This window comes from Arachis hypogaea, chromosome 20 (genome assembly GCF_003086295.3).
Source record: "Arachis hypogaea cultivar Tifrunner chromosome 20, arahy.Tifrunner.gnm2.J5K5, whole genome shotgun sequence".
Classification (NCBI taxonomy): Eukaryota; Viridiplantae; Streptophyta; class Magnoliopsida; order Fabales; family Fabaceae; genus Arachis; species Arachis hypogaea.
Window position 1 is genome coordinate 127,554,852 of NC_092055.1, and position 14,743 is coordinate 127,569,594.

A 14,743-nucleotide genomic window follows, 5' to 3' on the forward strand; every position below is an offset into this window, starting at 1 on the left:
ATTGGCAGATTCTGTTTCCAGAAGCCAGAATTAAGCATCTCCCTATGTTTAAATCTGACCACTGTCCCCTTCTCCTCCAACTTGCTCCTACTACTCCTCCAAATAGAAGGAGGAGGCCTTTTAGATTCTTGGCAGCGTGGCTAACACATCCGGACTTTGAGAATATGGTGCGTACAAATTGGATGATTCAAAACTCTTGGGCTGATGGAGTTAATGATTTTCAGGAGACCCTCAAGACTTGGAATCATAATGTCTTTGGAAATATCCAAAGAAGGAAAAGTAAGATTCTTAGGCGGCTTCAAGGCATAACTTTGAACCTCAATTCTAACAGTTTCTTTGAAGAACTTCAAGAGAGACTCTTGAAAGAATATGAGAATATTCTCAATCAAGAAGAGATGCTTTGGTACCAAAAAGCAAGATGCAAATGGATTGACATGGGAGATAGAAACATTAAATATTTTCACCGATCACGCATGGCTCGAAGAAGAAGAAACAAAATTGTATCCTTACAAAATGATGATGGTGTTTGGATTTTTGATTTATCCATTCTTGAAAATATGGCTACATCTTTCTATTCTTGCCTTTTTTTGATAACTTACCAGATTATCCTTTTATTCTTAAGAATGGTTTTCCTACCTTGTCTAATGATGATATGCAGTGTATTGGTAGCTTTGTGACACCTCAAGAGATTAAAAATATTATCTTTAGCATGAGCAGCCTCAAAGCCCCCGGGAGAGATGGCATTCAAGCAATCTTCTACCAAAGTAAATGGAACATAGTGGGACCAAATCTATGCAGGCTAGTTGAAAATATATTCAGGAACCCTCAGCACATTGACGAGCTTAATGAGACTTTGATAACGCTAATCCCCAAGGTTGAGCCGGTCACGAACCTCAAGCAAATGAGACCCATCAGTCTATGTAATGTGTCGTATAAAATTAATTACCAAAATCCTGACAAATAGGCTACGACAGGTTATGGAAAAATTGGTAAAGCCTACTCAGTCAAGCTTTGTCCCTGGAAGACATACCTCGGACAATATCATCATCACCCAAGAGGTTATCCACTCCATAAAAGGCAAAAAAAGCATGAAAGGATGGATAGCTATTAAAATTGATCTGAAAAAAGCATATGACAGGATTAAATGGAGTTTCATCAGAGACACTCTTTCGGACATTGGCCTACCTCCGCTCTTTATTAACTTGGTCTGCAATTGTATCACAACTGTAAAAAAGAGGGTTCTATGGAATGGGGAGGCCTTAGAGAAGTTCATCCCCTCTAGAGGGATTCAGCAAGGTGACCCCCTTTCCCCCTATATTTTTGTGTTCTGTATAGAAAGGTTATCCCAATTTATTAGCGCAGCTTGTGATAATCAATTTTGGAAACTTATCAAGCTAAATAAAGATGGGTCAGGCTTATCTCATCTATATTTTGCTGATGACTTGATTCTGTTCACGGAGACTGATATGCGACAAGCAGAAATTATTAATAAAGTGCTGGAAGAATTTTGTAAAAGCTCTGGTAAAAAAGTTAACAATGAAAAGACACGAATTTTCTTCTATAATAATTTGGGTTATACTATAAGAGAGGAGATTAGCAATGCTTTAAATTTTTCTAGGACTGATGATTTGGGTAAATATCTTAGGGTTCCTATATTACATTCCAAAGTTTCTAAGGATACATACAAGAATGTCATTAACAAGATGAATTCTCGACTCAACAACTGGAAAGCCTCAGCCCTGTCTCTGGCAGGAAGAACAACTTTGGTGAAATCTATTCTTTCTTCTCTTCTTAGTTATACTATGCAAACTGCTATTTTAACCACATATACTTGTAATTTGATTAATCGTAAATGCAGGAATTTTATTTGGGGCGACACAGAGCAGACCAAGAACGTTCATCTCCTAAGTTGGGATTAGGGATGGCAACGGGTCCCCATGGGGGTGGGGACATGCCCCCCGCCCCCGCCCCCCGCCCCCAATATCTGTCCCCGTCCCCGCCCCGTCCCCATGACGGGTAACGGGGACCCCGTTTCCGTCGGAGACCTACGTCTCCGCGGATATCCGCGGATTTTTGTAAAAATTAATAAAAATTGAAAAAAATAGAAAAAATTAGAGAAAATCAAAGATAATTGATGATTGGACTTTTGTGTGGTTTAGAATTCACAATAAATTCTTGTTGCAAGTATAGTTTCTAAACCAACAATAATCCTTTCATACAAAAATTTGTTTGTCACTAGTACAAACCCCTATATTTATAAACCGAAGTATTAGAACCTCGGGTCGTTCTCCCTAGGAATTGCAATAAAGTGTCCTTGTTATTGGTTATGAAGTATCTTTGGGGGTTTTTGAGATAGGAGACAAGTAATGTAAAATGCAATGAAAATAAACTAACAACTATGAAAAGCTCTTGGCAAGGTTATGAGAATTGGAAGTCCTATCCTTATTATCCTCCTCAATTGTGATGAGAATTGTCCATTGCTACCACTTAGTTAACCTCTAACCATAGAGGAAAGTCAAATGGATGAATCAACTTGATTCCACAAGTCCTAGCCAACTCCCAAGGGAAAGACTAGCTTTAGTGGTATCCAAATCAATTAGCAACTTCTAATTATCAATCAACAAAGGATTTAGATAACTCAAGCATCACCAATTACTCTACCAAAGCCAAGAGGAACAAAATCTACACTAAAGTCCAACCAAGTATTTCATCAAACACTTGGAAGGAATAAAAGGAAAGCATAGTAAAAATGCATGGAAAGTAAATCTACACTACTCAATTGCAAGGAATTAAACAACAACAAATCAAATGAACAATAAAGGAACATGAATCATAAATTGCATTAAAGGAAAATGGAAGAACAAAAATGCATCAAAATAAAAGTAAAGGATTACAAGAATTAAAAGCAAAACTAGAGAGAGGAAAGGTAGAAGGAGAAGAATTACAAAGAGAAAAGTAGATCAAAGTATGAATTAAACCTAGATCTAAGAAATTCTAATCTAGATCTAACCTAATCCTAATCTTAGAGAGAAGTGAGAGCTTCTCTCTCTAAAAACTAACTTTTCCTCCAAAATTAAACTAAACTAAACTAATGTATGAAAGTATTTTAATTCCCCTTCAATCCTTGGCTTAAATAGCATCAAAAATGAGTTGGATTGGGCCCACAAGGCTTCTAAAATCGCTGGCCACAAGTTGCATTAAGTGAAGCATGTGCACCCATCGGTGCGTCTGTGTACCATGCGCCGATGCACCCCTATTCACGATGCAACTATGACAAATCTTATATCATTTCGAAGCTCCGGATGTTAGCTTTCCAACGCAACTAGAACCGCATTATTTGGACCTCTGTAGCTCAAGTTATGGCCGATTTAGTGCAAAGAGGTCGGCTTGACAGCTTTTGCGATTCCCTCATTTCTTCATGAGTTCTCCAACTTTACATGCTTTTTCTTCATTCTCTCAATTCAATCTTTGCCTCCTAAGCCTTAAATTACTTAACAAACATATCAAGGCATCTAATGGAATCAAGGTGAATTAAATTTAGCTATTTTAAATCCTAAAAAGCATATTTTCACACTTAAGCGCAATTAAAGGAGAAGTTATAAAACCATGCTATTTCATTGGATAAATGTGGGTAAAAGGTTATAAAATCCCCTAAATCCATCACAAGATAAACCCTACAAATGGGGTTTATCAATAATCCTCAATTGTTATTACAAACATAATATCCATAGTCTTTAAAGACTTAAATAGCAATAACAACAAACATAAACATTCAAACATATCCATAAACAACCAAATATTACATAAACAACCAACCATATTCATAAACAACCGAATAAAGTTCATGACATCATAAAAATATAATTTCACCATCTCAATCTTCCTTTCATCCCATAATGGTAGTGATGGTAGATTCCGACTTACTTGAATCCTACAGTGACAAGAAAATAATTTAAAGTTAAATCATATAATAACTCAACAAGTCAATAATATAAAAACATAGTATGTTATATGTAATTTAATAGTTTACTTACGTCAACATCTCCTTCAATGTTATGAATTGTGTAACACTCAAATCCTATGTTAGTTGTGGTGCCAAGTTCATTCCAAATCCAATCTTGATTACACATTAGAGCCTCTAATGTGTTCGGATACAACCTACTACGATGTGGCGTAACAAATCAACCACCCGTACTAAATGAAGATTCAGAGGCAACAGTAGAGATAGGAATCGCCAAAAAATCCATAGCAATAGCTTGCAAAGTAGGAAACTTCGCTCCATTTGACTTCCACCAATTTAAGATATCAAAATCATGTTCAGTTTGTGGTACCGGTCTCTTTTTAAGATAATAATCCAACTCACTCTTTGTATCAATAAATGCGGATTCCTCACTTACATGTGCAGTAAAATCAGCTTGCCAATCTTCATGACTGAACTTCCTCCCCTTTGAACTTGAAGGAATTGATGATGGTGGCGGCATATCTAATTTGGCAGCTTGGTCTCTCTCTCTTCCCTTTGTTGCATATTCTAAAACTAAATCTTGCACTACCCTTTTCACTTGACCAATTACAACACATGCCTCCATCTCACCATATATTTTACGAAAAAAGAAATTCAATAAATACATCTTTTATCTAGGATCCAAAAGAGTCCCAATAGGCATAACTGTATTAATCACACTCCAATACTTTTCAAACTTAGTTATCATACTAGTAGCCATTATTTCAATTATCTCATTTTCACAATTTTTTCACTCCATCAAAGCCAACTTAATCACACAAATCTTGGGAAAATAAAGATTTGATGTAGGATAAGTTGTTCCAGAAAACAATTCAGTCGCATAAAAAAACACCATCAATCTTTGAAAAATCTCCGCCATATCCCAATCCTTCTCACTAGGCAAAGATTTATATTGACTCTCACGCAATGACAATCTTTCAAATACATCTCTATACATAATTGCAACTTCAAGCATCAAAAATGTTGAATTCCACCTAGTTTTACAATCAAGACAAAGATTTTTTGTGTAGGGTATTTTAAGTTGTGCTCATGTTTCCTTAAATTTTTCTTCTCTTTTAGGTGTTGCATTTTAGTCAAAGTATTCTCAATCATAACGTCATTAGTACTGCAATTATCAATAGTCAAAGTGGATACCTTCCTATCAAGATTCCAATCCATCAAACAATCCACAAGAACCTCTGAAAGTACCTCAGCCGTGTGGGGAGCCGACACATATATAAACCTGTAATGATAATTTAGTACAATTATAAACAAGACAGCTTTGCAATTATATAAACATTTGGAAGAACCTATAATGATAATATTCTTGAGGTTGAGATTGATGAGCCTCTTGTGTAGTTTGAATATTAGTGCCTATAGGTTCTTCCGATGGAGTACTCTTCTCAAGAGTATTACTCAATGCATCCGAAGAAGACATTCTATAAATCATGAAATATATACACAATTAAATACACATACATTATCAGTAGAATTGTTTGACTCAATTACTCACTAACTTAAGAGTCTTATATACACAATTAAATACCAATACATTATCAGTAAATAACAATTAAACTATTATGATAAATCTATTTTAGCAGCCACACATTACATTGGCAAGGAACCTAATACATTATCAGTAAATAGAGCACACAGGAAAATGAGATTTGATTACAATGTTAATGTGATGATCATAGTGTTATGCATGATAATAAATAAATTAATCAAACTAAAAAATAATAAAAAAATATAGAGGGACAACTTCACAAACAAATTTATAAATTAGTGCAGTACTATCCTGTCATGAACTATTTCTTGGCACTACAAAATATTCCAATAAGAGCAACGGTACAAATTACAATCCAGGCTTTTGCAAATGGAATTCTATGCAAAAAATTAATCATTAATTGTTAAAATCCATTATTAACCAATAAAATACATAAGCAAATAGTAACTCAGCAGATGAGACAACGAATATATTTGTATGTTTGATTTAATCAAAATATATATATAAAATCAAAGTTGTAAAATGAAAAGGACTGTAACACAACAATACCTAATTAGCAGCCACAATTTCTTAAGATAAAGGTACTCATACTTTCATGTATCAGCCTCTTGATTATGCAACGAACATATGAATTAGTTAACCTAATCAGAAATTCAGAAATTCATTAACCTAATCATAAATTCACAAATTCAAAACTCAGAAATCCAGAAATTCAAAACACAGAAATTCAGATTAATTGGAATCTCATTAATTCAGAACACAGAAATTCGTTACCCTAATTCAGAAATCTAAATTCAGAAAAGGGAATGGAAGACCAGCGAAGACCAGGGCTAACTTACCTGAACCTGACGGAGAAAAGGGGGAGGAAGACCAACGAAGGCCAACAATGCGAAAAGGAGAAGATGACGACCCGCGACAATTCTGTCGCGACCAGGAGAAGAGGACGACGTTGCCGAGTCTGCTGCGACCAGGAGAAGAAGACGACGTTGTCGGAGCCCGCGACGGTAAGCTCGACTGCCTTGACACCTTCAGTGAGCAAACCAAGCCACTCAAGGGGTCTTGGGTGGGAAGCGGCGCTGAGGGACCAGAGGGTGGAAGGCGGCGGGTGACGGTCGGCGGTCGATGGTCAGCGGGAAGGAGCCAGGAGGGGCTGAGGGTTTGAGGAGGAGTGGAGAGTCTCAGTTCAGTTCTTGCTCTCTATCTCTCTGAAGTAAGGGAAATGGGGAATCAGGAATGTGACGGCTAGGGTTAGGACATTACTCATTAATATGGTTCACATATATATATATATATATAGTATTTTTGTCTTTTCACACAAACGGGGAATTAACGGGTCCCACGGGATGGGGACCTCTACCTCTGCCCCCGCCCCGTTTATTATACGGGGCCCCCTCTCCCGTTTATTATACGGGGCCCCCTCTCCCGTTCCCGCGGGTAAAATTTGCTCCCCATACCTGCTTCCCGACGGATAAATCTCCACGAGTACCCGTCCGCTGGGGATTTTTGCCATGCCTAGTTGGGATAGGATCAACAAACCAAAGGTCTCTCGCGGGGGGGGGGGGGGGAGGCTAGGATTGAGACATGCTAAGGATGTTATCACTCCTTTATGATGAAATTAGGATGGGGTCTTATTTCAAATAAATACTCTATTTGGTGTATCGAAGATGGATCTCAAATTAAATTTTGGGAGCACAATTGGATGCCTAATTTGAGCAGCTTGCAACAACACACCACTCAGGTAATTTCTCTTGGTGAGTTAGAATCATCTCTAATGGACTCCCTTAATGTTTCAGGGGGCATGGGATGAAGATAAGCTAAAGGAATGGCTTCCGGAGTCAATGACTACAAGGATCATGGCCATGGCACCCCATCTCCGTGAAAAGAAGTGGATTGCATTGCCTGGGCAAACACTCATGACGGGTGTTTTAGTATGAAATCAGCCTACAAGTCTATCACTGAGGTTTAGTCTCTTCCAGATCGAGTTTTCAAACTTATCTGGAATCGGAAAGGTCCAGAACGTATCCGCACCTTTCTTTGGTTGGTTGCTTACCAAGCAATCCTAACGAATGCAGAGAGAGCAAGAAGACATTTAACTAACACAGCTGATTGTCCAAGATGCAACAATGCCAAAGAAACTTTACATGTATTGAGAGATTGCCCCTTCACCAAGGATGTTTGGTATCGGCTTCAAAGACAAAGAGGACTTCATGATTTCTTCAACCTAAATATTAGGGATTGGATTTGCAGCAACATTTCAGAGAAGGATGAGTGGTCTTGCTTGTTTGGAGTAGCCATCTCAACTCTTTGGTTCTCTTGTAATAAGTTAATTTTCGAAAGAAAGCATACTCAGCCAGCCGCTGTCTCCCTGTCAATAAAAGCTAGAAGTGAAGAGATCATAAATTTTGAGACTAAATGGTCTCACCACAAGAAACAGCAGGTGAGATCAGAGCGTCTAAGTCGGTGGAACTCCCTTCCGGAACATTACCTCAAACTAAACATTGATGGGTCTTTGTATGCCCACAATAGCAATGCTGCTTGTGGAGGTGTGTTTAGAGACCATCTAGACAGATTTGTGATGGGTTTCTCTTGCAATATTGGAAATTGCTCTATAACTCATGCTGACTTATGATGAGTTATGGACTGTTATTAAAGGACTTCAAATTGCAAATGCAAATGGGTTTCAAAAAATGCCCAAAGTCTTCAAAGTGTGGTGTGGAATCATACTCTTCGTAAAGAAAATATGGTAGCAGATTTATTTGCTAAGAAAGGACAAGAACTTCTGTTGGTTTACATATATTTGATGTCTCCCTGAGTTATGCTTTATTTTTGGATTGTTCTAGTTAAAAGTACCTAGTTAATTTGTGTTTCTTGTTTTGAAACTTTGTCCTATCTTTCCACCCAAAAAAAAAAGATAAAGTGACAAGATTCAAGTACAAAATACAATCAATGTCCACTGATTTTGCCTCCAAAATCCAAATGCAGTACTAATATTTGAGAACGCAACATTTGTATGATATATATATATATCGCTCAAGCATGTTGAACCGTTTTCTTATTATCAATTTTTTTATTATTTATATAATAATTTTTTTAGTAATTATCTATTAATATAAATGTTAAATTAACAATTTTATTTATTATATTTTAATACGTTTATTTTAATAATATTTTTTAAATTATCTAAATCTTTATATTATTTAACATTGTCAAGGCCAAAGAAATTAAAAAATAAAATTAATATTTTTTTAAAAATAATTATCATCAAAATTATAAATATATATAAAAATTTAGAATACATTAAAATAGAATCATAATAAAAATAATTCAAGCATTAAATTAACAGTATAAATTTATTAAATGAATAATTATCAATTATAATATATTATATTATAGATATATGTAACATATTATATTAGAAATAATTCAAGATTCACTAAACATGAATTAAAGGTTTTCAAAAATGATCATTTATACCTACTAATAATATTATTATCATCAAATGGACCAATTCTACTACCATTATGAGTATTTGAATATTTAAAAAGTAATATATTATATATTGACATGAGATTAATGTATTTTAAATTTCTAAAAAATCAAGTAAACTTTTATATAAATCATAGCTACTAAAAATACATTAGAATAAAAGTATAATAATAATAATCAAAAAATATAGATGTAACCAAAAAAAATATTACTTATAGTTTACAATATTGTAGGAGTAATCTATAATATTTCACTACAAAAAAAAGAGTTTAAAATGGCATTGATATTACGGCAGTTTTAAAGAACCGCCGTAATACCCGATTATTATGGCATGTTTGGTTACTGCCATAATTAACTTTGGGTTTGGTGGCAGTTCTGGTGATTATGGCGGTTTTGAACCGCCGTTTTCACACTTATATAAAAGAAAAGACTACAACCCTAGCTAGCTCATTAAACGAAACATTACGGCGCTCTCAATCTCGCTTCTCTCTCTCCTTCGTCTCCTCCGACAACGCCGTTCTTCCCTCTCGGCTTCTCCTCTCTCCGCCGGTTACGATTTCGCTAGGTACTTTTTTCTCTCAAGTTAAACTGAGTTACTGATTTGTTTCTCTGTAGCTCCCTCTCAAGTTCTTTAGAGAAGGCGAAACCGAAATTGAAATTACTGATTTCTTCATTTTTGCTCGGGTTATGGTTTCAGAATTGTTTTTGTTGCTGATTTTTGGGGGTTTTTGTTTCTCTGCAGCTCCGCGATCGGGTCTTGTGTTGAAGCATTCGATTGACGTTGGTGCGGGGGTGATTGACACCGATCGGGTCTTATGTTCAACCAGTCTCAGATCTCAGATCTTGGATCTTGGATCTTCCTTCCTTGCATCTGCCATCGACACTGCTTGCAAAGCCGGCGAGGTTGTTTTCGTAACCTTACCCCCTCCTCTCTCTCTCTCTCTCCCCGATCTCAGATCTAGTGCCAATGTTGATTTGCGAGGGGTCATAAGTTCAGATCTCTCCACAACTTGGCGAGGTTGTTCTGAACTGGTTATGTTGATTAAAGACCACTTCTTATCTTAACTGATTTTGTTATGTTGATTCAAATATCTAGTGTTCTGACTTGTTTAAATTTGTATTTGTATCCGTTTTTTATTTAGACAAGTTTGGGTTTGTTAAATTATCTTATTTTGTTAAATTTGTTTGCTTTGACTGAATTTTACTGGTTCAGACAAGTCAACTACTCTTTTTTCTTTGATTCGTTACTTTTTTTTTCTTTGATGTATGATAATTTAACTATATCCAGCAACATATATGTTGAATTAGAATTATTTTTCTAGCTTATTTTTCAATGAACTTGATATATAAGTTGCTTAATCATTATCTGGATGAGATGCCTAGTTTCTTCTCCTAATGTTATGCCTAGTTTCTATATTATTATATAATTTATTATTGTTGTCTGTATATGTGGCAGTAGCATTTGATTTGAGTAATTGGAATTGTTTTTGATGCAGCATTGAGGAAGCACAAGCTTCTCATGTTTATAGCTACAAGCATTGTTTTAAAGGATTTGCAGCCAAGCTCACTGATGAACAAGCTTATCATATTTCAAGTATGCTATTGAGATTTTCCTTCTATTTGATTTGCAAATCATCTGTATCACAGTTAGTTATGAATGTACCAAATCTTTAGTTTGATAGATATTATAGAATAGATGAAGTAAAATAATACTTTTTTCCTTTGATCCATTTAGACCAAGATTAGTAGTAGTGTCTAATGTAATAGCTTTTATATTGTGTTTAGATTTGAGCAGAAATGCCATAAGTGGTTTATGTGTTCCCCAATTCCAAGAGAAAGCTGCATACAACTCATTCATGGGACTTCATGGGGCTTCTTGATGACCAAACCATGGAGACTCTTGGCTACTCCATAAGGAACCAAGAAAATATCATAATTGGTTTCATTGATACTGGTAAAGTAACCAACAAGTGTTACTATTTTTAGTAAAAGTGTCATAGTAGACAGTAATTCTTGTTGCATTAAATTTCTTGACCCCCTACATGCTCAGAATAATAATAAATTTGAGACCTTTTTTCCTTAGAAGTACCATATAGGCATTAATTCTTTGGTTCAGAAGAACTTCAACTTCCAGTTCCAGTTTTAGTACACAACTTCCATATTAGCCTTTCATTTATTACTTTTGTGTCAGAAACTCTGCCCCCCTTTATATTTCTCCTTCTAGCAGTAGAATCTTAAGGAAGCTATAATTAATGACAGTGGAACATAATTAAGGTAGTGACATTCTTTCTAATGAAGAGGGTAATCACACATTCACAATTACTCTTAAGGTTTATCAAACACACTACAAGATATCTTAAGGAGCTTGCTTTGTTGAAGACCATAATTACTTGGATTTTGCTAATAGAATCACCTACTATTATTCACATAGGAATTTGGCCTGAATCCCCAAGTTTCATTGACACTGACATGCCTCCAGTGCCACCTGGATGGAAGGGAAAATGTCAACCAGGAGAAGCATTCAATTCCTCAATGCTGCATCAAAAACAATTCCAATGACTCAAATCAAATGCTATTGCCACAGATACAGACAACAATAACAAAAAAAAAGTATTCTTATATGAATTGGCTATTTACTTTGGCTTCATGATTGATGAGAAGCTGCTTGTTTCGTTATAGTTTCAAACTTTGAGCTTATATATTCTTGGTCAGAATCTATATTTGTGTTTTGTGCATCTATTTATAGCTATAAGTTCCGACGTTTGCAACCGAGTGATAGTTGATTTCTCACCCTGTTTCTCACCTGATTCATGCAGGTTTATTTGTTTATCAGCTTAATGAGTTTGAAAACAATTTATTGGAAGATTCATCTAAGAGGTATGAATTTAACTTTGGATTTTAAATCCACCAAAAATTGGTTATAGTTATATAATAAGATTTAAGATTGCTATTACATTTAATCCAACATGCACACTAACAATAGAGCCTTCCAATGGTCTATCTTCATGCACTGTTCTTTTCTGTTATATACCTTTCATGTAAAATGTACTAATACCTTTCATGTAACATGCCAAGATTCCTTACATATGTTTTAAAAACAAAGAAAAAGAAAAAAAAAAAGGAAAAATGTACTAATACCTTTAATCAAATTTATGCAGTTTCTAGCTCTAAATTTTATATGAAGTTTTGTTGAACGTAATGTTTCAGTTCAAAGTGTGACACCTATGTTACTTAGTCAACAGATCCATTGATTTTAAGCTTTCTTGTTTGTTTCTGATATGCACCTAATTTTACTACTTTGAGTCAATGTAAGGCTGAGAACAAAAGTAATAATAATAATAATAATAATAATAATAATAATAATAATAATAATAATAATAATAACTGAAACTTGTGGATGATAATAGCCGGTTATTATGCTGCCAAATAATAAATTTCTCTGATTAGAATAATAAAAATAATACATTGGAGTATTTATAATTTGGATCTCTCTAATCCTTTAGTTTGCTTTGGTTCCTCAATATACTTTTCTGAGTCTAGTATCTATATGTCATGACTTCCATGCTTCAGGAATCAGGAGCACGTTTATTTACTCACTGACCCTTATTGCGTTTTTATTTTTTACTTTTTATAGTTTTATTTTCTGGATTTTGAGATTTTATGAGAAAAAAATAATAAAAAGTAAAAACAATTGCTATTAAGTTACTTGTTTGTTTGATTTTAAATGATTTAAAATATTTATAATTTATCATTTAATTTTTTTATTTTATAAAAAAGCCATTTTTATTGAATAAGATTCTTCAGAACCCTTTGTATTTGGTAGCAAAGATTAATATATACTTATATCCTTTATTAAATGAAGCAGTAATAAGAATTTTAGAGGAAATTTAATTGTCGGTTGAATACTCATTTAGTCTTGAGATTATGGAGATAGGTAGCAAATAATTTGTTATCAAACTAAATGTAAATATGATTTTTATAAGCCCAATTTCCTTTCAAATAGATGCTTACTAGTTAGATGTTCATCTTTTTCCTTTGAACCACTAAATGAGGTCAAAACAGGAATTCCATTTTTTTATTCCCCAAATTCTACTTTGCACCTTTATGGAGGAGCTGCTTTTGAAAGAGTCATATATGAATTTCGATGTGCTGCCTATTCCATTGAATGCCCTCCAGTGTCAAGGGAGAAGGTACTTCATATACCTTTTAGAATTTAGATAACTGATTTGGAAACATATCATCTTTCCTTTTTTTTCTTCCTCAATTTGAGATTCTTTTGATATGCTTTCAACAGGTTGCGAATATATTACTTGCCCATGCTGGCCGAGGCGGTGCAAGAGGAATAACAGAAGCTGCAGCAAAAATTGCTCGTTTTGCTGCTAGATCATGGCTTGCTCCTCTTTTTGATACTGTTTGTGACAGACTTGGTTTTGTTTTAGGAAACTTATTTGATTTGGCTCTAGAAAGAAACCGCAGTAATGACTCAGAGTGTAAGTGATTCTTCTTGCTGAAAATTTGTCACTATTTCATTTGGTTGTGTATTTACCACTAGAATGTTATGAAATAAATCCTATGACAGAATTGCAAATGATCATTATGTGAAATTGTTTTATCTTTTACTATATGTTTAATACATCTGATTAGAGAAGCTGAGTGGTGGTTATTTTCATTGCAGATGGGAGTAAAACAGCTAACATGGACGACTGTGTTGGTTTTCATGCTGCATTAAGGTGTGCATACAGCCGCTTCATAAAGGATCTTTCAAAACAATGCAAACAACTAATTAGGCACCACCTTGATTCAGTTACCAGTCCATTTCTCCAACTAGATGTTCTATTAGTATTTTTAGATGTATAGATGTTATATATGAATTAGTTTGAAAGGATTGAAAATAGAAATTGAATTCTATGATACCCTTAGCTAGTTATTGGCAAGCTGGTTCCTTGAAATTATTAGAAGCAGTTTATATTATATATGATGAAGAAAAGAAGGTTGATGTCCACTTTATATATGTTGCATTATCTACTTATGTTGCTGTCCAACATACAACATGAATTTTATTTATTTTATTCTTTAGCGCTCATTTACTCATTTATTTATACTCATTTTATGACTATGCCTTTTGGTTATTACGAGATTTTTAAGTGAGTTTCAAAAATATCACTTTAAATTGGTAGATTTAATCTTATTTTAAAAAGCATAAAATTGTCATCATAATTAGGTAGAAACGGCGGTTAGAAACCCCTATTTTAAATGAAAACGATGCTATTATACGCTGGTAGAAATGGTAGTTAAAAACTGCCATTTTAAACACAAAAGATGCCATTATAACCTGGTAAAAATGGCAGTTATAATGGTAAAAACGGCGATTTTCAACCGCCATTTTAAGCAGAATTGATGCCACAACATCCTGGTAAAAACGGCGGCTGTTCAAAAACCGCCATTTTATCCGGAAATAATGGCGGTTACAAACCGCCATTTTACCCCTTAAAAAACCGCCGTATTATCCACAGGTTATTACGGCGGTTTTCAGAAAACCGCCGTAATAACCAGAATGGCGCCCAGAATAATGGCGTTTCTTGGAGGTGCCAGTTTTGGTCATAATGGCGGTTCTAACCGCCGTAATTCCCCAAAATAACCACCGTTTTAACCCTTTTTTTTGTAGTGTTTGTTTTTCTTTTACAATTAATTAAGATAGAATTCTTAAGACAAAATATTAATGGTCAACAATGTGTCCATCTCTATTTATG

At 34.7% G+C, this 14,743-nt stretch overlaps 1 protein-coding gene across 2 annotated transcripts; it reads left to right on the top strand.

The window, feature by feature from the left end:
- The first annotated feature begins 9,362 nt into the window (after positions 1-9,362).
- LOC112782632 (dynamin-related protein 5A) lies at positions 9,363-14,076 on the top strand. 2 transcript variants are annotated; one of them, XM_025825111.3, is made up of 7 exons: positions 9,438-9,558; positions 9,736-9,896; positions 10,490-10,587; positions 11,810-11,870; positions 13,056-13,183; positions 13,288-13,483; positions 13,669-14,076. In XM_025825111.3, exons 2-7 carry the CDS (start codon positions 9,809-9,811, stop codon positions 13,848-13,850), a joined length of 753 nt encoding a protein of 250 aa, XP_025680896.1. In that variant the 5' UTR covers positions 9,438-9,558; positions 9,736-9,808; the 3' UTR covers positions 13,851-14,076. The 2 variants fall into 2 exon arrangements, with proteins under 2 accessions (XP_025680895.1, XP_025680896.1); XM_025825110.3 differs by lacking the exon at positions 10,490-10,587 and having other exon boundaries at positions 9,363-9,558.
- The last annotated feature ends 667 nt before the right edge of the window (positions 14,077-14,743 follow it).